A 24855-nucleotide genomic window follows, 5' to 3' on the forward strand; every position below is an offset into this window, starting at 1 on the left:
TATAAACAGCAAGTGTGAGCCCACGTGATCAGGTCCAATCAGTCTCTGCAAGGAGCCATAGCTAGTTTCAGTTGTTGGGGGTGGGAATTGTTTGCTATAATAAGCTAAAGGTTCAAAGCTGAATTGAATCTCAGCTCCTCCAAAACCCCCAGTGCTTTCTGATCTGGTGTTTTGATTACCTGAACCCATTTTAAATGTTAGCTCAAGCGTCAAGCCCTTGCATTTCCATTTAGCTGTTCAAGGAAAACAATTTTAATAGCTACCCAGCTATTCATCAGGATTAGGCCCGCCTGGAGTAATTTGGATAGCATGGAAGCTAACTGCAGTATGATCCGAGCTTAACTTGGAACATCCAGAGGCACCAAAAAACATTTGCTTCTGTAACTGAAGCGTACTCCTCAGCCCCCGCTCTTCATACTGCTGGCCATGTCCAGGACCAGAAGAGGAGGGGCTGGGGGACAGCCTGCTCTCCTGTTATTCCTGGCCCTGATAGAAACTGGGAGAAGCAGAAATATCAGCAGGAAGCACGCACTCTTGGAGCTCCCACCCACAAGTCGATGTGAGCGCAGAGGAGAAAAGCATCCATGTGCTGGGGTGCCCAGCTCCCCCCACAGGGTGCATCCCCGCCTGCCCTGGCACTGCGGCACAGAGCACAGCGGCCTCCCATGAGACCTCTGGAATTCCAGGGGAGCAGGAGCAGTTCATTTGTTCTGTATGTATTGTCTAAGTTTAGATAGCTAGTATACTGCTCTGCCAAGTGCTGAGGGAAAAATTTCCTTGTTCCACGTTGTATGTTTCTTGGAGTGACCCTTGCTGAGCTGCCAGTGCCCAGCCAGCCAGCACTGAGCAGGGCTTCATCTTAGCGCTGAAGATGTTGTTTTGCTGGTGGCTTCAAGACTTGGGAATGCACATGGGTTTCCTCTCTTGTCCACGTATGCAGCAATCAAGAAGTTTTGCTTGTGTAATCTCCTGTATGTAGTGGAAAAATGCTAGAAAATGTTCTTTAAAAAAAAATTAAAATTTAAGTTGAATAGATTAGGGTTGTTTTTATGCTGTTCTGCTGGCTGGCTTTTTCCTATCCAGACTTCACCAAGATTTCTGCAAGAGGCTAAGGCACTCAAAAAAATCTGAACATTTAATGGCTGTGGTGGTGGGGACCTGTCAAGGGTGATGCTGGTGGTTTTCTGTGTAATCGCTGAGATCGGAAAGTGGGAGCTGGAAATCCCTTAAGAATCCGGTCTCTTTAAGCACTTTGACCCTTTGGATTGGCTGTGGAGGCTCCTGGGACAGCAAAATTTATGTAAGACATTTTGCAGTGTCATGGGGTTTTTTTTCAGTTTTGCGAAGTGTTGAGGCTAGATGGAGTTCAGCGGGTGAAAGGAATGGTTCTGTTGCGTTTAAAAACTGCTGCTCCTTGTTCCTGAGACTTGTTGGTTGCTTTACAAGGGGAGGCAGGAGAGTATCTGCTTTCTGTCTGGTAGGACAGTGACTATTTTATTCACAGAATGGTCTGAATTAAGATAAGTTACTGAATCTTGTAGATATCATGATGGTGAGACAAAACCTCTGACTAGCTGAAAATAACGGCTTTTTGAAGCTCTCTCTAGAAATTTTTACAGTGCTTTCTGTATATATGTATGTGTGTATGTATGTATGTGTGTAAATATAAAAACAAACAAACAAAGTACTCGAAACACTGCACAGAGATCAGAAATCTTCCAGACTTTGACCATTTCCATAAAAAACAAGGGGAAAGTAATACATTAAATTGTTTGTGCTTTTTTCAGTTGTCTAGATAGTGCTATACCGAAGTAACACAGTGCATCCAGCTGAAAAGGGAATTCACCTAGGACTGCAGATCACATGTGGACAGCAAGCAGGAATTGTTGAAAATCTTCAGAGAATGGTGAGAGGAAGCTGTCCACACTTCACTGTCCACCTGGGCATTACATCTCAGAAGTGATGCTGCAGCTGAAAGAGACTGTCAGCTTTCCCCACTGCTCAGTCCCTAAAAGGGAGGAGGAGGTCAACTGGTACCTTCAGCATATACAGAAAATAAAAATAAAACAGGAGAATGGGCTTCATCTCTGCTTCTGTGAAAAACAGAGAATTACTATGCTGAAAGTGAAGTAAAACTGTGAAGGAAGGAGTTTAGCTCTCATAAGTTATGTATTTAAAATATTTTGAGCATATGAAAAAAGGAGAAGAGGGAATTCGTTGTTGTTCCTGCTGTCTTGGGACTGTTCTCCTGGTGCTGTGCTTTCCAGTGTTGCACAACAAGCACAAGATGCAACTTCTGTGTAAAAGGAAGTGTGGCAAGTCTCTTGTACACTTAAATACCTCTTGATTTCTCCCCCTGGACATGCATTGGCATGTTCTTGTGGTTCTTTCCTTCTTCCCCCTCCTCCCCAGGAAGAGAGATACCCAGCACTGCCAGGAGAGCCTGGACAGAGATGGAGCCACATGGAAATACTTAGGCTCCCCTCTGGGTGGCTCCTACAGCAGGAGCAAGTGTGAAGACAAATGTCTTACAGTCTGTGTCCTCCCTTCACCCTGCTCACCTTCAGGCATGGGATGAAACATTTTCAACTGAACACATGCAATGCAGGGAGTAAAAATCAGAGCAGGACCTGATGTGCTTGAATTTTAGGCATCCTAGAGTTTTGTAGATCATAGCTACTCTGTTTATTTTTAAGGAGGGCAGAAGATTCAACAACATAACTCTGCCTGCCTGCATGAAGTCCATCATCTATTGTTAAGTGAACTGCCAGGAGAACGTTGAGGTATGATCACAGTAGAGTCCCATGTTGGGAATCACACTGGCAGTGTTGCAGTATAGGATGGTAGATGCCCTTAATGAAGAAGCACTTAAAAGCTATGCCAAGTGTTGTTTTCTCTGTCTGTCTGTCAGCATCATCTTCTCTGAGGAGGAGTGTGCTTATCTCTTTGGGCAGCCAGGAGGTACCTCTGCTGAAAGCTGCGGCTCAGGTCTGAGTGTTTGAGCCATCAGACATGAAGTCTCTGTTGATTTTGCTTAGCCGTTGGATGGTGATGACAAATTTGGTCATTGTAGAAACTTCAAAGCAAAGAGCTGGCTGAGAAGGGAAAGATGATCCCAGCATTTCCTCCAAAATCAGGAACTAGGAATCCCCTGCAGCCCTGGGAAGGCTCACAATTATGTTGAAAGCCTTTCATGCTCAGCCTCAGGAAGGCTGCTGGAACAGCAAGGACGGGGTGGATTGTAACTGTCACTTGTGGATTGCCAGTGACTGTGCAGACTACAATAGATGTATTTAAAATTTCATTGGCTGTGTTTCCCATTTAAAACTACACAGATTTCCAGGAGAAGGTCAGCTGGTGGCCATCTGCTCCCCAGAGAAATGCTTAAAAGGGCCTTTTCTCCCTTTTAACACTTAAAGCCTTTCAACATTTAGCAAGACAAGTGTGGGATCTGTCACTGCGGGCTCCAGGACCTCACTCCCTGTAGACACCAGAGGGTATTCACAGCATCACAAGCAGTTTGCAGGAGAACTCAAATCGCAGATCACTGGGATTAAAAGACCTCCTGAAGGCTCTTTGGGGAGGATGAGGGACAGGAATAGAAACTGGGGAGCCTGACTTTCTGCCCCTTATTCTCAAGCACAATTACTTCACACCCTGTTCACATGGTGCAGTTGATGGCTATAGATGTAGTGGGAGGGAAGCTTTGGGCAGGGGTGGGATCAGGAGGAGTGAGAGACAGAGAATGTGATGAGATGGAAGCAGATGATTGTGGGTATGGAGTGCAGGGAACCTTAACAGCAAAAGCAGAAGTAGAAATGCCACCAAAAGGGCCATTACAGAAAACACTCATTTTGCTTAGTTTGGAGAATCCATATATTTTGTTAGAGCTCCCTCACGGGACAACCTGCCCAGTGTTTGTAATCTGAAATCCTGTTGTCTAACATGTTTTTATCTGTTAACATTTTCCAACCTATTGTGTAAATAGCTTCTATTTTAACATTTTGGCAAACTGCTTCCTGGGAAAAGCCTGATCCTTCCACACTCCTCCAGGGTCCTATTGTCCGGGGTCCTATTTTTCCTTCCTGTTTCACATGAACATGCAGGGCTTTGACAATTGCACTTTGTAATCTTGAAATATGAATGCTTTCCAAATCTGGAAGGAGTCTCTCAGTTTTTGAGGTTGACCTTTGATTTCTAATGACAGCCAGGATGGATTTCTGCAATTTTTCATGTTGCCCAGGGCCTGACATTGACTAATAGGATGGGATATTCAGCAGGAATGTCAGGAAACCTTCAGTGATGAGATTTATTCGGGCTGTCCATGCATAGTTTCAAAACTGTAGGGCTAAGTTCCTGTTCAGGGTGAAGGGAACAGTGTTACAACACTGATCAACAGCAAGCAGTCTGTGCTGCTTCAACTACTGCAATAAGGATGTGCAAAATCACATGGTTTTCTGCTGAAGACCAGCAGCAATCCCATTGCATTTACCTTTTGTTTATCTTTCTTAAGAAAACAGTGGATTCTGCTTAGTTTTACTGAAATAGTCCATTGCTGACTGGAAATTACTATCTATAAGAAAAAAAATATAGCAAGGTGTAGGTCACTTTGTTTGAGAAAAGTTTCTGCAGAGCTTCTGCACTGACTGGACAGGGGGACACGTGTGGGAGACAACTCGCAGGAACCAGGGCACATCTGTAAAAGCAATTTTACATTCTGGTTGTGTCTTTTTGGCCCACTGGGGCTGCTACCAGCATCCTTGTGACTTGGTTCTTTTGCCGCTGGGTGCTTGGGAAGACATCAGAGACCATCACGACTCTGCTGCAGGCACAGATTCCTCAGGGCACCCCAGGGGTTGGCTGTGCCACCGAAAAGGAAGGGTGTGAAGTGCCCGTGCCGTGCACGGTGGGGGACTCTGCATGGTCCTGCTTTGTCTTGGTGCAGCTTCATCTTTTCCAGCAGAGCAGATGGGGGCTGCAGGGGAGAGGAGAGGGACTCTACAGTTAGTGACAGATCTCTGAAGCCATCTGCAAATGTAGATAAATGGAATAACTGGATTCTTACACGGAGCTTGTCCACAGAGCACTGGTGATGCAGTAGGACCTGGTTACATTGGGGTTCCTACTTCAAAGTTCTTCATTCAGCTCTCTAGCTGTCCCTGAGTACCTCACATGACTAAAACAAAATTGATTTTTAATAGTTGATTCATTCTTTCCTCTCTTCCATGTCTAGGGCAGGGGGAGTGAGTGAAACATTTTTTTTTTCTCCTGTTTGCCAGCTAATGTTTTCATTTAACTAGCACTGGTTGCAACTAGGGGAGAGCTTGGTTTGTATTTTTATGTAAGTGAAGCAGTATGTGAAAACTTTCTGCAGTGGCAGAAAGTGAAGCAGTCCTTTTTTATGTTGTTTTGTAAAAAGACTATTATTACTTTGTACAAAACACAGATTTTGATTTGACAGTATTGTTTTCAACCAAGGATTGCTTTGAACCAGCCACTCACCTTCCTTTGTCCTTAAGGGCACCGCAATGGATTTCACAGGAGTTGAAAATCCCATTTCCATCAGTTTAAGTACTCTCAGCAGCCATGAGGGGCCCTAACATGGCTCTTCCTTTGCACAGCAGCCCATGGGATGTGTGAGGTACTTGTTTTCCCTTCTGCCCCCTTCACATTACTGGCAGGGTAATGGGCTACAGGATGCTCATCTAGGAGGGAGGGTGTCCCGACCTTCTCCTTTCTTTACAAGCTCTGGCATTGGGCATCCTCTTGGCCTGGAGAGCATCCCTGCCCCAGGAACCAGCCTTGGAAGATCTGTAGTCCCTCCAAGGAAGGTCACTACTAAAGGATCAGCAAGCATTTACTTGGGTATTTAAATGCCCCTTTGGGCCCCTGAGATCAGAATCTGGCCCTGGTTCAGGCAAAAGGAGGAACAAGCAGCTGCTTCTCCAACATTCAAAGCAATGTGAGAATTTTAAACCTATTTCAAAATAGAGACATTCAGCTGACAATTCATTTGGGCATAAACAGTCACCAAAGAAAGATCCTCAGAGAAATTTAGCTGCTGAATCCTTGACCTCCAAAGGACCCCTAAATATAGTATTGTATGCAATGTGCCTCTTCTTGTGGGTGAGATATTAAGAGCTTATTTATTTATTAGAAAGTGGTTTACAATGTACGTAAATTAGTGAGTTCCAAGGCCCTCTCTCAGCTGCCAGACGCTGGGAGGATGTTTATGGCCACTGTAAATAATTTCATAGCTTAATACAAACACATTTTTAGAAATCACGGGCTGATGACTGCATGTTTATAGTGCAGTTGAGGATTTATCAATTCGTACAGAGTATGAGAAAGAAAACAAACAGTATTTCAGATACTTTAAAAATTCATTAAAAAGAAAAACCCTAAAGGTATCCTTCATTCACAGTGCTGTGGGCTCAAGTCTGCATTGCCTTGGCTGAGCACTCCCAAGTCTCATCAGGTCAGTGAGATCAGGAAATGCTCAGCATCCTTCAACACCCAGCCCATGCATTCTGGACACTGTGAAGACTGGGGTTTCAACAGCATGGGCAGGGTTTTCCTGCACTGAATTTGCAGATCAGTTTGCTGCTGCTGAATGACCTTTCCCAAGGTCAGTTTTAAATGACAGAAATCAGATCCTTCCCAGTCAGCAGAGCAGCAAGGTGGAGCAGCACAAGGGATTTGCTTTCTATTGTGCCTAAAAAGTAATAAGGACTGAACAACCCCTCTGGGTACTGGCAGAAGGGTGGCTCCAGAGGGAAACCTGCTTCCCAGACGTAGGACATAGAATGAAAATGGGACTGGAGGGAATTTCCTTTTCGAGGCATGTGTGCAGTGAGGAATTAGAAATCGGCAAGGTGACGTCAGAGCGTATGTGGGATGCTTGGTAGGATTTTTGTGAAAAGTCTCAGTGCCTTGGGGAGGGATAGGCAGAAATGAAGTATTACAGATGCTTCATTTGAGCTTTAGGTCTATTTTCAGCCTTTGTGGGGATGGCAGCAGAGAGCCTGAAAATATCAGCAGAAGCTGTGGGCTGCTTCTGTCATGGTGCCTTGTGGTAGCTGCACGTTCCTGTGCTGTGCTCTCCATAGCAACATATTTTCAATGTAAAACCACAGAACCAGCTGAATAGTTATGAGCATTTACACTCCCATGTGCACGGGGAAAACTGATGATGCTGCTGAGCTGCTGCAAGACAGAAATGGTCCTTGCTTTGAATTGTAGCCTAAGCTGTGCTTTCGGTCTAGGGTGGGAATGAAGTTTGATGATGGGAGGCGCTTAGGCACATGAATTCACAGGCGCCTTGTTCTTTTTTTTGGGAAAAAGTGACCCTGTTTTAATTACCCAAGAAGTTCTTGGGGCAGGAGAGTGCCCCGAATCTACAACAGGGCAGAGTTAGGTGGCTTGACCCAATGAGATTTGCCTGGGCTAATGGCAACAGTGCTAACTACAATTACTTTAGGCCAAAATACCTTTTTTTGCAGTTTTGAGAAAGCAGTGAATTCCAGTGCAGCACTGCCTCAGATCTGGCAGGCTGAGGTTTGGGTGCTCTCATTGCAGCAGTGTCAATTTTTTGCAGTGAATGTTGTCTGGCACCATGCTGGTCCTTTTCCTTGATGGTGCTGGATTGCCCAGCCTTGAATTCAGTTGTGAGGGCTGCAATCTCTAGCAAAGCAGAGGTGGCTGTGCAGTGAGGCAGGCAAGGCACGGCCACGGGCATGGCACCAGGATGGCCAGGGAGGTAAACGGATGGAGCCTGCAGGGCTCAGTGGCTAATCCTGGCCATGCCTGGTTTCCTGTTCCTTGAATCATACCCCCCCTGCCAGTTTCTGGGACCAGCAATATGTGTGCTGGTAATGGCTTTGAGGTGTTTTGGCAGGTACCACAGTGGCAGAGCATACCCTGAGTGCATATGTAGCTGCTGTCAAAGGAGCTGGCTCCCAGGCTGTGCCTCCAGCTGCCCATGGAGCAGGCATGCTCAGCAGGATGGCAGACAGGCACAGAGACAGTGACAGCATTTGACACGCCTTTGCTGAATGGCTGGGAGTGCTGGAGAATAAGGCTGCTGACCTGGAAAACAAGCCAAGATTTAAAAATGTCAAATTTCTGGGGAGAAGAGGGTTTCCCAGAGGGCTGAGAGGTGCAGAAAATAGACTCTGGAGGTTACTTTGGGATGGCTAATTTCAAATGGACCATGAACCCTGACATAGTACTGGTGCTTCTGGAAAGGGCCACCCTGGCACCCAGAGCTGGGATTCACCTCCCAAAACTGGGTTTTGGGGCATGGGTAACTATTGACAGGATGACATGAATGTAGAGGTGACTCCTCCTGAGGACAGAGCTGAAGGATGACATCTTCTAATCACAGCCTTTAGGGAGCTCCTGGCAGTGCAGTGGGCAGGGTGAGGCAGGCACACAAGCCACACTGTCCCTCTAACTTGCACCCATAGGTGCTGCAGCTGTCTGTGCCCCAGCAAAACCGCTGTGTGAGCAGCTTCTCCTATGGTTAAAAATTCTGGTAACCCCATAGATGTTTTGTTTGTTGTAGATGTAAAAGTGAACCCAGCAGCTATCCTGTTATTTGTTTCCTTACTAAATTATGTTTGCTTCCTGTTGCTCACAGATACGAATTTTCAAAGTACTCCAAAACTCACTCAGGAAAGATGTGGCATTGCCTGAGCCTGTGAGAGCACAGGCGACTGCAGCAGCTTCGACAGACCTGAGTGAAATGCTTCTGGCAGGACAAATCACTGAAATGCAGTGGGTAGCAAAGTTGTCATTTATCACCACTCCTGCAGATTTGGGCCATGGTGGCAGTCCCTGTTCACTTCTATGCAGACAGGACAGCTTTTCTGCTGTGGCAGCTCCTCCAGCTGCGAGGCAGCCAATGAGACAGAGCCGATGTGGCAGAGCCGGAGGGCAGAGCCTGCAGCACAGGGTGACCCTCACCTCTCCCCAGCAGGATGCAGCATCCCAGATGCACCATGCTGGCTGTCAGCAAGCCAGCAGACAGACCCTGTTTTTGTTCTCAGTGCTGTCACTCTGTCCCCCTGATAGTAACAGTGTGTAGTGTGTTGGGTGTGGGGGACAAGGCTGTAGTGACTTGGGGTCTATGTAACTCAGGTGTCTCTTTGCCTCCTCCAGCAGTCCTGATGAGCCCCATGATTTCTCCATGCCAGTTTAGGGACTAAATGCTGTCCCCATTTTCCCCTTTGGAAATGGTTGGACTGCCAAGAGCAGCCAATTTTCCTTGTTGGCAGCATGGAGCAGGACTTGCATGTTCAGCACTGTGGCCTAGTGGAGGGAAGGATAATTGGCCAGGAGGGATTTCATGGACTTCACAACTCTTCAAAAGGGCTGTTAGCTCCAGGGTGGAGGGTTCAGCTTGGCCTGGAGAAGCTGTGGAACCCATCCCAGCCAGGGCTGTGCCATCCCAGAGCAGCTGCAGGGTAACAGACTGGCAGGACTTTTGCAAAAATGAGCAGAGATGCAGAGCCCTCACAGTATTTAACAGGAAGAATAAAAGAGATGACAGGGCATATAGGCAGCATCTCACCATCTCACCCTGACCCTCTTCCCTGTGTTTATTGTACCCTCTCACTGTGTTATGTCTAATAAGGGCTGTAAGCTCCCCTGGGGTGGAGCTTCCCATTTTTAACTGTCAGGCACAAGGCACACCTAAGCCACCTTATAAATAATCTTTCTGTGCAGAGGGAAACTTGACCCTGGGACGTAAAGGGGTGGCTATAGCAACCTCTGTCTGGGTGCTCTGTGTCTTCTGTGGATGCAGAGCAAAGGGGCTGGGGACATTGCTTCTCCCAGGCTGGAGCAGAGTGTGCACAGCTTTGTGGGGCCCTTTCTGCACGTGCCCATCGACTCCTTCCTGAGCATAAGTCAACTCTGTGCCTCATTGGGATTTCTTCTTTTTTTTTTTCCCCTTTTTTTTCCCCTTTTGCATACTTTGATATGAAAAAAAAAAATTACAGAACAGAAATACAGCCAGTAGTAACCCTTTCTTCTCTCTTTTAGATACCAGGAGAGTTTGACCACATCCTCTGCTTTTTCTGCTTTCAGAAATGCTTTTACAGGTTTAGCTATGTGACTTCCCAGGACCATACTGTGGTGGGTGGGAATGAATGCTGATGTGAATTATCCTGCTCTTGCTGTGATCACTGGACTACATCTGTGCTTGGAAATAAAGACATTTATAAAGTCCTAGTTGTTACAGTACCAGCAACAGTGGGACTGTACTGAGCACAGTGGGGAGAGGTCTTTTTGCTCTACTATCCAGGTCCCAGACAGACCTGGGATCGGGCCCAGATTCCTTTGAGCAAGGCATTACTGGTGTTGGTGATGACATTTCAGTTGATGTAAACACATCAAACTGCAATTTTTATTATTATGTAGCAAGGGTTTGATAGTTCCCTACAACAGTTCAGAGTAGATGTAGAAAGGTTCACAATAACATTCTCACCAAATATTGCTTTAAACTTTGATGCTGAAGGAGGCAGAAGCTGAAGAGAAATGAGTCTATTAATGGGATGAGAAATTCTTGAGTTTGGGAGAGTCATCCCTGTACTGGTTACCAGATTGGCTAACAGATTGAAACTGGACAAGTGGATGAATGGTCTGTGGATGAAGTGGATCCTATGATCTGTGCATTCCGATTATCTTTACTGATAGCCAAGGTGTGGAAGCTTTTCTCTGGGATAGGTGAGAACGAAATTTGTCTTTTGCTTGTTAAGGAGTTGGCTGAAGCTCTGGTAGCAAGATTCAGCTCTTTAGTTCTTTTAGATCAGGGTATCAAAATAATTTTTAAAGAAATCACAAGGCTAATGGTCATTTGCCATGACAAAATCTATGAAGAATTTGTTGAAGAGATGACCTTTTCACTTATGTACCTTGATGGAAGTGAGCATGGACTCTTTCTCTGGGTCCCCCATAATTTTGTCCACCAGGGACAGCTAGAGTGGGGGATCTATGCTCAGTTTCAGGAAATCTCCATTGCTGTTCTCTCCACTGGCACAATGCAAGGGGACAGATGGAAAGTAGAGTTTAGAGAAGAATTTTTTTGTTGTGTGGAATGTAGTTTTTAAACCTTACCCTGTGCTCCTGGTTTGGGACTGCTGATACGCTTATGTGTGCATCCTATAGCCTTCAGTGGGATATAAATACTTGTTTAGAGGAAGTGTATGTTGAAGTGCTGCCGTGATATGGAACATGCCTAAATCCATGGAGGACTTTTCTGAATTGGTGCAGACAGCAGTAATTGTGCTGTTTTAAAACACGCTCCTCAAGCAAGGCCGTGATTTACTGCTTCCATGCACAGCTGTGAGAGCACATCCTGCAGACTCCACAGCTCTGGAGTAGGAGTGGGGTGGATGGGGTGTGATGGCTGCACTGTCATTTTATGCATGTGGAAAATGAGCCAGAAATTTTTTGAGACCTCCTTCATGCTGGATTATGGGTGGAAATTCTCCAAGAAAGAGATATTAAAAGGAATTTAAAAATATGTATATTCTGAACAAATAGCACTATGTGCATTCTTTCACATGTTTGTTGGATCTTTAGATGAGGAACCAGCTTGGAGGAGGAGAGATATCTGTAAACTTAGTTAGTCATGGTTGAAAAATTGAAATACTTTTGGCAAACTCTAGCTGTTTTCTTTCACTATTTTCAAAATTCTATTTTTCAATGTTAAGTCTTGAAATAACATTTTAATCTTTAAAAATCACTGGCAACAGTGATTTCCAAACAAGCCCCAGAAACCAACTGGAGAAGCTCCTGGTCCAATATTCATTTGCTTTTATAAAAGGAAGTGAGATAAACTGAACACTCCGCTTCAGGTTAGCCTGAAATACTGTATCTTCACAATTAATTTTATTTTTTTTCTTCAGGCAAGATATGAAATGTTATGTATTATTACTGCATTTCACAGGCTGCATCTTCACTAGAAAATGTGCTTTTAACTCTGGCAGGTGGGTTAGCAGCAAAATCCTGTGATGTCCAGGCAGTTTATCATTTAGCAGTGCTTTTCTGAACCAAACAGGACTGCAGCGAGCCCAGGTTCCTGGGATTCCTAAGGAATTGAGTCTTCCCCCAATGGCATTACATCAGTTCAATAAGCAATGGTGCTGGGTAAAGTGCTGGCCCTTGGAGAGACCCTGACAGGTAGGAGGTGGTTGTTGGTGGGTTGAGTTCTCCCTCAGCAGCTGTTTGCAAAGCCATCAGTGCTGGCAGGAGCCTGACAGTGGGAAATGTGGGGAGAAGCTGCAGAAGGAGCCATCATCTCCATGGCTGCGTGAAGGCACAGGGGTAAATGAAAGCAAGTGGAAAAGGATAAATGCAGGGAGGGAGGATGATAAATGGGAAGGAGGCAGAAAGTGCTTGTTTTGAAGAAAATTGCTGTCAGGTGATTCAGGGGGTGAGGGAATGTGTCTGATGCAGCTTGGGAATTGGCCGTGAGCACTGAGATGCTATGGAAACGTTTGCACAGTAACATAAGGCTTGGAAATAGGCTTGTGGGAGGGCCCATAGCAATCTGCAGCAGAGTACAGAGGGGTAAAGTTGGGAGGTTAACACTGCATGCAATTGTGAGCTTACTTGAATAGGTGAGGTAAGAGGGTCAAAATTCCTAGGGGGAAAGGAGGGTAAAAGGGATGACAGTGCCAGGAGTAAGCAACAGAGTCATTGGCTATGAGAATACAGTTCTATAAAGTTATTAGACAATCAGGACTTGCAATTATTGCCCTGATTTCCCCTGAAGAAGGTAAAAAAAATCCAGAACTTTTCTGTGAAGAAATGTACGTCTTAAAGATCAGGAAACATCAGATAAAGTGACAACTGACAGTCTCCTGAGAGATTTAAGTCTATTACAGGTAATTAAAACAAGTAAAAAAGGCTTTCCAGCTGTAGAGAAAATCAGAGGAAATGGAAAGAAAAGGTGTGTCACCCTACAGAGAGGCAGGACTGAGATTAAAATAATATTGGTATGGTCTTAAAAGTGATGATTGTTTTTCTGTGGTTTCTGAGAGTGATAATAATAATTGATCATGGAATCTAGGAGGCCTGGGGCAATGGAGGTGAAAATCATTGATTGGGGTGGGAGTAAAGTTCAGAGACTTCATATGTGAGTGGGAGATGGATTAAGGAGTGAATAACAGGATCTAGGTTGTCTCCACAAAACCCAGGGCATATGGTTTCTGCTCAAACCATATTTCTCTGACTTTAAGGGGAGTTAGAAAATCCATTAACATAATAAAGGGAATCAGACCAGAAGGGGCCAATATCCAGAGGTGGCTGTGGCAGTGGATAGGCACATCTTCAATCTGAAGGATGTTTGTCAGTCTTCAAAACTGCTGGCTGGGGAGGATGAATTTACCCCGAATGAAAAGCCTGAATGAAACTTAAAATGTGTTGTTTGTAACACAGATGTTGCCAATACCCTGCAGACTCTCTCTGAGCATCAGTTTTTGTGGAAAACAAATGCATAACTGTAAGACACATATGGAAGTTTGTTCTTTGTAACCTACTGTCAGACTCTTTCAGAACATTCGTATTTTCTAAGGAGAACAGTAATTTATTTCAATTTTATGAGGCTAGTTATGCTCTTTGTGCTGTTTCACATGTGCAAATCAATATGACATGCTTACAGATGTTAGGCAGAATTGCATGAATATTTGTTATAAACCGGACTGGTTCAGAGCACTTTATTAGATAATACATGCCCCAAAACTACAATTTATCCATCCGTGTATTAGACTGTATGCTTTCATTCCTTAGATTTTATTGAAGAATATGCAGATGATCAATTCAATTACTAAGCTGGCCTGGGAACTGCAGTTCCTCACTCTGGCTTAAAAACAGCCGCAATTCTCTAAAGCTCAGGGATTTTTATTTTCCCTTTCTACTTGAATATTTCAGCTTGGAAACTGGCAGCACATGAGCTTACATCCTTTTAGAATCCAGATTAGTTAGTTTGTTTATTTCTGATTTGTTTTGCTATGATATTTTGTCTGTACTCTTGGTACAACATTGACAACCCGTGACAAGAAATCTGTGGTTGTCACAGCAAACCAAGGGTGCATATTTGCATTCTTAGAAAAGTACCCTGAACAGATCCCAAGGGTTTTCCAGAGATTCATTTGGCAGGACACCAGCTGCCTGATGGTATAAAAACACCATTCCCTCAAAGCAGGATTTGATGCTAAATGGCCACAGGAAGCCACCAGATCTGCACAATAAATTTATCAAACACCTAGCTGTTGGTAACAACTAAAAGACTAGGCTTATTCTCTTCCATCCCATGTTTTATCACCTCTCCAAAACTGAGTCATACAAACCAAATAGTTTTAGTGCTCAATCTCTCCCAAAATGCCCGTAAAGAAATGTTGATTTTTATCCAAGCAAATGCAAACACAAAGCAAAGATGAGTCCAGGGAGATGAACTCAAGCACTGTTGATTTCCACTCATTTCTGTTAAAGTGGCAGATGTTTGTAGCCTTGCAATTGGTTGTACGGGGTCAATGATCTGCTTTCTTTTGTAAAACAGCTTTAAAATCTGGTGACAATTTTTAGTGTAAATATGAATTATTTCTCCCACAGAAGAACTTCAGCTTTGGACTCTTTGTAACCCTTGGCTTGAGTTTAGACTTCTGCCCCTTGGTTATTGTAGAAATTCTCTCAAATGCTTCCATCAATATTGGAAAAAACATCTGAGTATCCTGTCAGAAAGCTGATAAGGACTGTGTTGGTCACAGGCAAACAAATGGACTCAGGTGATTTAAATATCTGCCACTCCTGCAATGAAAATGGCTGAAATGAAATACCAGGTCATTTGCCTTTCAGGTTGCAATGGGCAAGAAGCCAATATTTTCTCGTAGCAATTAACTCCTGCTTTAACCATGTCGATACACATGAAATGTGTGTTTGCTCTCCACTGACCATGTGGTGATACCAAATTGGTGTGTGGGGAAGGAGAAATTCTGGAATAGTGGTTTCCATAGTGACCACTGGGTCTGTAGTGGATGAGGAGTCCCAAGTAGGTTGAGTTTTGAGGGGAGAGTAGCACCCTGCACACAGAAGCAGAGGAGCAGCAGGTAGAGAATAATGTTTTGATGAAGAATTAGAAAATGAGAGGATGTACCATGGAAAATTGAGTGGTTTTGTTGTACACTGAGCTTAACCCTAAGGGGCTTCACTTAAGAGCTCTGCCAGAGGAGCCATCTATGCCCTGGGACTGCTCAATCCATCCCTCAGTTTCCAGTCTATAAAATAAGAACATTAATTCTTCCTGCCTGCCACTCACCTTTTATATATCCTTTCTGTTTACATGGTGAAGAGTGTCTTCTGCTGCAGAGCCCAGCAGCTGGGTTCTGATCTCAGATGCAGTTTGCCCCAGAGCAGATTTTACTGGCTCTTAAAGAGCAGCCTGGTATCTTCCATAAATAGCTGGTACAAGTGGTATTGTCTGTTGGCTGTAGTTTTGCAAAGAGAGGAGCCAGAGCAGTGAGAGCAAAAGGGAGCAGCTCCATTTGAAATGGGATATTTATACTGTCAATGGTAGTGAAATGCACGCAGGAAGATACTGTTTAAGTAGGTATTAACTGATGTCCTTGATTTGATGTGGGTGTTGTCAAGAAGGAATGGTTGATCAGAGGCAGTAACTCAGGCAGTTTGATTTCTCAGTTGTTCATAAAGAGAAATGTACTTTGTAGAAGTGGATTCCTAAGTATATGGCAAAAGAGGTTTTTAGTCTGAATCATTCCTTTGAGGGATTTTAAACATTTGCCTCCCACATGCTACAATAATGCTCTGAAAGTGGTTTCATTGTGTGGTCCGAGAAGCTGCATTCTGGCCCCTGATGGTTTATGAGAAATAAACACAATGGAGTGGTCTTGGGTTATATAAATTCAGAGTGTAACAGTACCAGCAGTAAGGGGAGAACCTGTGTGCAGCATCAGAGCAGAACGAGCCGTCCAGGAGCGTGGGTCTCTGCAGCATTATGCTGAGCGTGGCAGATCCCAGTCTCCTCTCCAGACCTCACATGGAGAGTAAGAGTTTGCAGAAAAACAAATAGTTTTACAAGTATCTCCTCTCACATGGCCAGCAGGGAAAAGCACTTTGGACATGCTCTGGGAGAGGAGCTTTACCTCTTAATGACTGTGAGCAGACCCTCACCATTCTTCACTTCTCAGTTTTTCTCCTGTGTTTATTTTAAGTAGGGATGATTTTTCACTCTCCTGCTTGCATAGCTCCTCCTGCTACAATAAAGCAGTTAAGGTATACATGGCAGAGATTGAGGGAGCCTAGAGCTAAGCATCCCATGGTGATGAGGATGTCTTTAAACCATGAGTACAGCAGGCTGCATGAAAACCTGCTTTCTGTTAATTTGGGTGGATTTTGAACCCAGGCCTGCACAATGGTCCTTCTCTTCCCAGACCCAGTCACAGATGCTTTTCTTCTTTCCACTGGAGGTGATGCTGTGAGCTGGGTGCCATACACACATCAGGCAAGGTGGAAGCCAGAGGAGTTTGAGCACAGGTATTACTCCTTGCCACCAGTTGCAGTGATCTCCATCTTTACTTTAGGAGGGATATTTTACCATATTTTTTACCATATAATTTTGCCATATTTTCAGCCTTCAGTCACCTTAGCGTACATAAGTTGAGCTATAAACAACATACAGAAATTGTTCTGGCTACTTCTGCACTGAAGCGTGGCAGTCCCCCAGCAGTGCACATCAGCTGTCCTCCCTGGGTAACTCCTTGTGACAGACAGAGCTGATGGTGGGAGAAAAGAACCTTCATCTGCACTCTTGAGTGGGAATGGAGGCACTCCAGTGTGGTGGGAATAATACAGTATACATCCTTTTGCAGATGCAGGTTTACATAGAATATTCTTGTAGGGGCCACTGACTTTGATGTGTCTTTTGGTAGCTTAGCACCCCTGGGGTTCCTTGGTCACGGAAATTATACCATGAGCACCAGTACTCACTGAAAATGCCATTACCCAGTGAAGTGAGGGATTAAGAGAAGAAAATTGCCCTTGTGAAAAAGTAAAGCAAAGAACAGAAGGAAGAAAAAACCATGAGTCTTCACACGGAAAGGGAGGCATCATACCAGCAAAGTTCTGGCCTTACCAATTTTTTACTCTTGGCTTAGTAGCTGAGGACAGAAATGTTCTCCAGATGCAAGGAATCACTAGGCAGTTCCGTGACTTCTCAGTGTTTCTCTCTCCTGGGAGGGAAGATCATTAGGAATTTTCTTAGGTTTCACAGAATGGTCTGATTCCCCAAATTATAGGTTATTTTTTGTAGTAGTCTCAAAGTTGGTTTGTTTATAGTAGGTGTTCCATAGCTCATTCTGGAGACTGGTTGCAGACCTCATACTCTGAAGAGTCACAATTCATGGAGATCGTAGTGGTGGATTGCACCAGTCTCAGGAAACTGATCAAGAGGAGATCTGTATCCTTTGAGCTTCAGTTAAACAAGACTGAGTTTTGAGTGTGTGTGTGTGTGTTCATGCTGAGTTTGCTCTGCTGTCTTAGATCCTTTACAGGTATATGAATACTGGCTGCTCATGACCTTGGAAAGTCAAGCCTTCAGGCAGTAACAGACAGTACTGATGAAGAAAACCAAGAGGGAAATGATGATTTGACAGTCTGTCAGCAACACATCGCCTTCAGGCTTGTGTGGGGCTGAGATGATCTGTGCATGCTGGTGGTTGGAAATGCTTTTGTGTTTGGATGAGCTTGCAGCTGTATCCAGTGTGCATGTATGTGATCTCTGTAATAAATACATATTCTACATCTTAATGTGTTTAAGGAAATAAATTATTTTGAGAAGACAACATTTGGCAGTGGTTCAAAAGAGGTGGTAATGAAATACTTCTGATCTGAGTGCAGTGATTACAGCTGCATCTTTGTGCTCACCAGTTCCTTGTACAAGCCGTTTTAAAATATTACTGCAGTTGCACTGAGCCTGCACAAAATGGGAAGCTCTTCCATGCCCTCTGAGCAGCAAAAATGGAAAGCTTTGAAGCCTCTGGTCTGAGGAAGATACTTCAAATTATTTTTCTGTGTAAGGAATCACCTGCTGAGAATCTAAATTTTGCAGATGAACCCTACTAAAGAGGAGAAGAAAACAGAAGGCGGCTGAACTGCTCAAGTGCCCTTCGTTTCTACTTAGATAAATTAATTACTCCTCCTTATTTTTTTTCTTAAACAAAGCTAGAAAAAGATACAAAGGCATTTGTGAAGATAGGCATCCTTTAAATCCAGTGTCTCAGATTCTCCAACTGAGGAGCAGAAAATCTGTATTTAGTAGAAATCCTTTCCACTTTGGCTGTGTCTGTACTGCTACCAGAAACTTTCAAGTCTCAAAATCCAGAAATAACATCGTAACTGCACTGATGCAGAGCTCAGCAAAACCTCTCTGGAAAGCTACCAGGGCAGCCAGCTCCACTGAGCAGCCATGGTCCAGGCCAGTTTGCTGGTGGTGTCCCAGCCACTGGGTTAGTGCTTGTTCTGGTGGCTTGGGGATGGCTGTGGTCTTCACTCACAAGTCCATCTATTCTCACCCAAGGAGATCTCTCATCAATTGATTTTTCCCAAAGAAGCGCTCCCAACTGTCTTACACAAGAAATTTTATAACCTTGAATGTTTAATGAAGGGATGACTGATTTCTACGTTCTTCAGGCTGAAGCTGGGTGGTCCTTGGTAATGGGCTGTTGGACCCATTTTGTGTCTTACAGTCTCATCACATGAAGTCATTCAGTCTTTTTGATGTGTTCCCCAGATTTGTCTCTGTAAATATAAATGCTCCTGAAAAAAGGAGTCTCTCCTTTGTAGGCATTAAAGATCACTTGTAAATGTTCTGCAGGGGTAAAGCTGTGTTATGGGCTACTCCAGCATGACGAGCTTTGTCTATATTCTGCATGACTAGTTTGGTCTGTGTTTAAAAAGTGAGAATTGAAGCTTTAGAGGAAGGAAACAACTAATTCCTGGGCATCTTCTTCCGAAAGAAAGTGGTCAAAGTCACCTCATTTGTTCCACATTTCACCAGAACTGTTCTTTCACAGCACTTGGCCATTATCAGTTATTCTGGGTAAATGGCATTCCATGTTTCTTCCAACCTACCTACTACCCCAAAAGATGAATCCCACTTCTGTTTTGATTTATATTCAATGGGATTTTTTTTCCTTTGGCTGGATATTTTGTGATGCAGGCCAGCATCTCTTAGAGACTCATCTCTAAATTTTCACAAACACTCTTCAGAAGCCAGTAAACTGCAATCCTTTCTTCCATGGGTATTTGCAAACATTAATGAACTAAGTCTCACAGTCGCTTCTATATGCTAGAGACATCTTACTCCTTAGGTGGCAATGCATCTGAGCTACTGAGGGATTTAAGTAAAATAGTTGGCTATGTAACCCTGGTTTGCTGTCACTGCCATGTGTCTTGTCTGCAGAACTCCATCTCTCTTAACCTCTTTTCAGATGGAAAAAGATATTCTGTCCAGTAGCCAAAGGGAAATGCAAGCATCCTGGTGGAAAACAAGCTGTTTCAAAACCCTGGCTTCAAGCTACCCACACATCACAGTTGTCAGCCAGGCTGCACATGCATAGTTACAGGGAATAAAATAGAGAGCACCTTCTGTTCCTATTCAGAAAGGTCTCCATCCATTCACCTACACAAAAGGATCGTCGTCAGCTGCCAGTATTAATTTGTTCTCCTATGTAGGTTTCCGGCTAAAGGAGGATAAAATAAGTCCAATGCTATCCAGCAGGAGCACTTGGAATGCAAATGCTAGCCCATATATTATTTCAAAGCATTAATGCGACCCACTTCTACATTACTTGGGGTAATTCCTGATTTTATTTATTCCTCCTTTTCTTCAATTAACTTCTGGGAAGAGAGGCTGTAATTTTAATATGCAGAAAATCAAATATGAGAAACAAAGCCCATTTTTATTTTGAGACTTTGCTTCCCTTGTAATAGCAGTTTATTTAAAGAGGAGCCTGGAATAATCCAGTTTAAGCAAAGCAAAGAGCTCTACTGAAGCCAAACCTTGTGTGGGTGTGCTCTTGTCAGGGCTCCCAGAAGAGGAGGACAGGAAAGGCTGTTAGTCAGACCTCAGATATTGCAGGAGGTGTTGGTTACTCAGTAGCTGGCATTATTCCTTGGCATACCAGTACAGAGCGGCTACTCCGGTGTACTGGGAGAGAGTACATCCCATCGAGGAAATCCTCAGGTAACCTGATGTCCTGCTCTTGTCATAAAGAAAATCCCAAGGATATGTGGCTGGAAGAGGTGTCCACTGCAAGGGCCTGCACATCCTTTAGGGACAATTTTGCCTCTTCCTCTTGTTCCACCTTGTGCTGTGTTTGCAGCACGTCCCACACTGGGATCTGCTGTGTTCCTTTGTGTTGTATGGGGTGGTGTCACCTCCTACTATTTAGGCCTGGGTTCCAAGCCACGACAGCTTTCAGTCCAGTTGGGTCACAGCTTCCTATACCGTCCCAGGAATTTCCCACATACTCAGTGTTCACACAGTGAGTGGTCTCCTCATGCTACAGGCTTCTCAGATTTCAGAAAGTTGGACATAAGAAAAAATTTTGCATTATCTCAGCTTTCTTTACAATTTTGTTAATGAAGGTTTTTTTTCTCAGTATATGTTCTTTAAAATTTCTAAGACAACAGTACAGCTAAGGAGGTATTAAATAAAAGTAATTTCAGCATTAAAGACAGGGGATTATATTCCTCAGAAAAAGAATCGAGTAAATTAATTAGTTCTTGAAGCAGCAGGTGATACTAACAAAGAGGATAAGTTTTTTTTCCACTGGTGGATTTGAATGTCTGAGCATCATCTTCCTTAGTTACGTATCTGCAGATTTGAATTTTAATGATTTGGCTTGGAAATAATAAATGATTGTATTATATTTCTAAAACCCAGCATATTCTCAAATTCTGCACTGTAAAATTCATATCTGTACTGCTCTGCAGTGAGCACTGGAACACTAATGATTAGTTATAGACAGAAATATTAATTAAATTTCATATGGTGATAAATAATATAGAACTGAACATAGCAATTTCTTAAAAAAAAAAAAAAGGTGTAGATATTTATTTCATAAGTCTATGAGAATTACTGTGGACAATAAAGAGGGCATGAAAACTTGGAGCCTGTATTGATTGGTGTGTTCAGGGTGTATTTCAGATATTTATTCTCTGCTTCCCCTCTCCAAGGAGAGCCTCCCTTGGGCAGTTCTGGCCATCGATTTTGAGTCTGCCTGCTCAGAAGCTGGAAATGTTGTTACTGGTGGGGAAAGTGCAAGAACAGTAATGATTGCAAATACATTTTATGATACTCTGCTCCCATATTTCAAAGGGGAAAATTTAATGGCGGCAGCAGGTCTCTGATTTTCCCTTTTAAACATATCAAGCAAACCTGTATATTTTCAAGCTCCTGGACATTTTCATTTTCTCCGAAGGTGACCCCTTTTTTTTGTTTTCTTTCTCCCCACAGACAGTGAAATCATCCCTCCTGACTGCCTGCGGCCCCGCTCCTTCACGGCCATCCGCCGGCCCTCGCTGCGGCGGGACACAGAGGACACGCGCCTCTCGGTCAGCCTGTGCGACCTCAACCTGCAGGAGGACACCTTCCACGTGACGGCCACCACCTGCCCCATCCCGCAGAACTCCCTCAACTCCCAGCACTCCCACCTCCTTCCGTCCCAGCTGGAGAGCGACCTCCGCTTCCACCACCTTCGGGGACCCCATGTCAAAATCCTCGATGACCAAACCGTGGCCCGCCTGGAGCACGCCCGGGAGGAGAGGACTTTGGTTTTCACCAGCAGACCCCTTCGGATCAACGAAACCATTTTCGTCAAAATCAACAAGTCCAACACGGTGCGCACAGGGACGCTGTCCTACGGGGTGACATCCTGTGACCCCAGCACCCTGCGCCCCAGTGATCTCCCCTATAACCCCGAATCCCTGCTCGACCGAAAGGAGTTCTGGGCCATCTGCCGAGTGGTGGTGCCCCTCCAGAGCGGAGATATCCTGGGATTTATGGTGAATTCAGACGGTGAGCTGCACTTGAGTCACAACGGTGCCGGCATTGGCATGCAGGTCTGCGCGGACTGTTCCCAGCCCCTCTGGATGTTCTTCGTTTTACACGGCGCCATCATGCAAATTCGATTGCTGGGTATGTTGGACCCCCTTTTTCCAAACCTTCTGCATAGGAAAGCAAGGGGGGGATACATCATGGGAGAGGGAGTAAATGGCTCCCTCCCTGCTCTAGGATGAGGTACAAATTTTGTTTTTAAAAAAGAAAAGAATATGCAAAGGCACAAACATAGCATATGGGTATGAGTTACAAGACTTAACCTCCTTGCTCTTCTGTAACACTCTTCACATGATGGTCTCAAAGCTCTTTTCAGATAATAAATTAAGCCTCAGGGTCCTCCATTAAAGTACAGATGAGTCATCACTGACCTAGGAGAAGCAAGGAAGGAGGATGAGAGGTGCTTTGGGCTGAGCTAATGTAAGGCATAGCCAGCAGGAGAAAAGTGATCTGTCTCTGTGTGTTAGATATCTGGGATGATGGACTCCCATAAGGGTGGTGCCCTTGCTTTCCCGAGACTTGTGTGTGAGAGGCAGGCCAGCAAGCAGAGAGGAAACCCAGTGGTGCACAGAGTGTGGCACCAACCATCTCAACAGGAGAAAGGTTTCCTTGTCCTCCAGCCCCGTTTAAGGCAGTGTAGCTCACACAGGCTGACAGGCCTCTGAAGAGTTGGCCACTTGGTATTTTTGCTGGTTTTTCCAGCTCTGTTAGCTGACATACTTCATTGAAATGCTGCAAGTCATGGGTCGAAGGTGTGGAGGGAAAAGCTTTGAAATAACATTTCTCAGGATCAAATTTACTTTTTTGTGTGTGTATATTAGACCAAGTATAGGATGTGTTTGATCATGAATTTGTACCATATCGTAGTTCTGCTGGTGTTGGTGTCAGATAGTGAAAGAAGGATTCTGAGAACATGATGTAATTCCTGGTACCCCTCTAAATGAAGATGATTTTAAAACGCTCCTTTCTGTTTATACTGTTATACTCATATAACTTTATACTTATATTTCATTTTGCTTCAAATCCTCATCATATCTAACCGTGAAAAAAAACCCCAACAATCTCCCTCCCCATCAAACTCAAAAGCTAACCAACACCTCCTTTTTTAAAGATTTATAGAGAGTCTTTAAAGATAAATTGTGGTGAGCACACACACATCTGTCTGCAGGGTCCAGTTCACCTTAATCACAGTATGAAATGCCTTGTATAATTTATTTGAAGTTGACCACAGGCCTGTGCTGTGAGTGTTTTGTAGCTGTTAAAGGCTCACAAATGACAAATGTAATACTGCAATTTATTTCCAGGAGCCCGAGACTCAATCCCTGCTAATTCAGCCTGATTACATTTGTTGTGAGCACTGTACATAATCCATGGTTAGCTCTGCTCTCCACCAACATGTCATTGTGATAATGGTAGGTGAAGTCAAACAGAGCCCAGTAAAGCAGGAGATTAAATGCTCCTGTGTACATTAGAAGGAAAACATACTTAGGTCATTGAGCTGCTGGTAAAACTAAATCATCGACCAGTGCTTCCTATCATATGAGATCACTAATTCTGGCAGGTTGGCACAGAGCAAACAGCCTGTTTGCAATGAGCTCTGAAAGTCTGAAAAGGGCAGCAAGGATGTGTCTCCTCAGAGGGACAGAATCACATCCTCATACTGAATTTGACAGAGCAGGGACATGAACACAGACCTCCTGTGTGCTGGGTAAACCTCCTGCTGTGCATGCCCTGCCTCTGTCCTCCCTGCCTGATCACAAGTTCAGCCCAAACCAGTACATCCCCAGTGCATGTTTAACTCTACATTTGGATGCATGAAATGAAATGTGCAGAGTTGGAAAACCCCTCACTTCTTGTGTTTGTGACCACATGACAGACTTTTCTGGCCTTGGTCACTGGAAAAGAACCTGAAAATGGGCTGTTGTTCTTAAGTGACATGTAAATGAAAAGAACCGGACTTGCTCACCTCGCCTCTCTCAAGGAAAGGGAAGGACCCTGCCGAGTGTACAGCTTTATCCACATCAGCTTGGGCAGCAAGCTGCTATCTCCAAGTTAAATGCTATGAAATTGGAGCTTGCCTCTAATTTTTAATAGATATTAAAATACAAACATAGCTTTTCACACCTGTGTTTCCAGTATAACAATTCTGGGAGCAGGACAGTCCCAGTATCAGTACAGTATCAGTGTAGTGCAACTGCCCAGAGAAAAGCACTGATGCTGTCCCAACTGTATCTCTGCAAGTGCAGTAATTACATGGATCAGCAATATCCTGACAGAAGGCAAAGAAAATAATGAATTCTCATCTCTAACTATTGCAATTTTATTAGGGAGGTGATGTGCACTGTTTGCCCTGCAGTGGAACAGATTATGGTGCCTGCCATAATATCTGCCATTGTAAGATTAGAAAATGTAAGAACATAAAGTGTTCATCTTTCTAATGACAAGCTCCATCTTCAGCATGCAAACGAGTAATTTCGAGAGATCTGTCTTTTGTAGTTTGAGCTTTATATCACAGCAGAAGACATGTATAGTAATCTTTTTCTAGTTTTAATAGAAAAAGTGAAGTTATATATCCTTGAAGGAAATGAGACACAAATACTGCAAAAGGCATAATTGTACCAAACCCATCCTAAACAGCAGATGTCATTCTGTTTCTGGGGCACACCAGTATGAGATGAACCAAAGTGACTTTATACAGTGTTAAGGGAACC

The 24855-nt window shown here is 44.1% G+C and overlaps 1 protein-coding gene across 1 annotated transcript in view; it reads left to right on the plus strand.

The window, feature by feature from the left end:
• The window catches only part of NEURL1 (neuralized E3 ubiquitin protein ligase 1), a gene marked incomplete at both ends in the record, with an annotated part of 142389 nt that overhangs the window by 105993 nt on the left and 11541 nt on the right, over positions 1-24855 (plus strand). The window contains one exon of the mRNA XM_082285839.1: positions 21545-22225. Within this exon, the coding sequence (XP_082141965.1) occupies positions 21545-22225 (681 nt within the window). The remainder of the gene's footprint in view (positions 1-21544; positions 22226-24855) is intronic.

Source organism: Coloeus monedula, assembly GCF_965178545.1.
Source record: "Coloeus monedula genome assembly, chromosome: 8".
NCBI classification, from domain to species: Eukaryota; Metazoa; Chordata; class Aves; order Passeriformes; family Corvidae; genus Coloeus; species Coloeus monedula.